This window comes from Fukomys damarensis, unplaced genomic scaffold (genome assembly GCF_012274545.1).
Source record: "Fukomys damarensis isolate Sample0158 unplaced genomic scaffold, DMR_v1.0_HiC HiC_scaffold_10, whole genome shotgun sequence".
NCBI lineage: Eukaryota > Metazoa > Chordata > Mammalia > Rodentia > Bathyergidae > Fukomys > Fukomys damarensis.
In genome coordinates, this window is record NW_022900922.1 from 38,595,562 (window position 1) to 38,597,002 (window position 1,441).

General features: G+C 43.3%; 1 protein-coding gene across 1 annotated transcript; it reads right to left on the reverse strand.

Annotated features, from left to right (window-relative positions):
• Window positions 1-302: 302 nt before the first annotated feature.
• On the reverse strand, window positions 303-1,031 carry LOC104861545 (vomeronasal type-1 receptor 4). Its single transcript, XM_010623037.3, has one exon. It carries the CDS (start codon window positions 1,029-1,031, stop codon window positions 303-305), a length of 729 nt encoding a protein of 242 aa, XP_010621339.3.
• Between the last annotated feature and the right edge of the window lie 410 nt (window positions 1,032-1,441).

Below are 1,441 nucleotides of genomic sequence, written 5' to 3' on the forward strand. Positions count from 1 at the left end.
GATTTAAAGCCATATTTGAGGGGGCAGAGCAGAAGGTGAGAATGCTGTGACACTGAATCTTTCCATGTCCTCTATGTCAGCAGAGGGCTGAGGTCACCCGGATTGTTGTCTGACCAGGAATCCTGATGTATTTTAGATACTTGGACTCTACTTTTCTTTCCATGCAGGATAGAAGAACGAATATTTCTTTCAAATTTATTTACAGAAAAGATCAAGACAACAGTCTCCGTGCATTTTTCTGTCCTCCTGACTGTGAAGACATCCACTCAGTTGTCCATCTCTGTGAATCAGTACAAATGGACTCACTTGCATAACTGCATCAGAAGGAGGACACTTTGAGCAGCTTGGATCTCAGGTGGAGTTTTGTAGAGGAGCTTGGCCTGCTGCAGGTGGAGAACCCGCTGGTGGTGCTTGTGGAGAACAAATACCAGGTAGACACTGGCTCCACCCATGGTGCACTGAAACACAGCATCACGCAGGACCATGAGAGTGAGAAAGGTCCATCTTGTTGTCCAGCTTTCTGGGAGAAAATGACAATACTTGTCACCTTTACTAATTTGTGATATGTTCACACTGTTGATGTTTATGATAGAAAATGGTAAGTTCATGCTTATTAAGGAATTGAGAATCCAAAAGAAGACAAATATGAGAAGGGTGTGCTGTGGAGTCTTTAGCTTGAGTCTCCTCCACACTGAGTCTGTGGGACTGATGGTGATGGCCTGGACCACCGTGAGGAGAGCGCTGGTGCAGATGGACAGGCCCCGGGCCACTCGCTCCAGGTAAACAACAATCTTACAGCCTGTGTCATCAAGGAAGATTTTCTGCCCAAAAGCTGCTAATGTCTTAGGAATCCGTTTTGCAAAAAGCATGATGATATTTGTAAAAGCCAAGTGGAGGAGAATAAAGTGTATAGATTTCTTCTCACTGCCTCCAAGGATGAGCATGTAATTCACAAACACAAAGACGTTCCCCAGAATGCCAAGTACAGTTGGAGAGAGGAAGATTGTTCCCTTGACAAGGTTCACAACCATTTCTTCCTCATACACAGGATACGTTGGGTCCAATAAAGCACAAGTAATGATTATCTGTATCTGTGAAAAACAGATCATACCCTAGAAGTTCACTGAAGTATAGAGGACAGACACAGTGTGTGTAATGATCCTGATATTTGGGACACTATCCCCTTTTTTCTGGCAATCTCTGTGGTTGACTCTAAGTACCCTCAAATGTCATCTGGATGACCAGTGTTCAAACATCTAAATTTTCTACACAAATATTATTCTTATCTACCAGCAACACCATTGTGCTTGTTAAAATCACTATATATCTCATCCATGTTAAAGGTCAGTGTGGATTAATTGAACCCTGAATCCTCGTGGCCAGGGAGGGTACCATGCAGGAGCCATTGTATGATTGTCTAATAAAGAGTCAGGAGAGGTCT

Bases quoted from the DNA above. Each gene is read 5' to 3' on its own strand.
- LOC104861545 (XM_010623037.3), bottom strand. From the start codon at position 1,031: ATGGTTGTGAACCTTGTCAAGGGAACAATCTTCCTCTCTCCAACTGTA.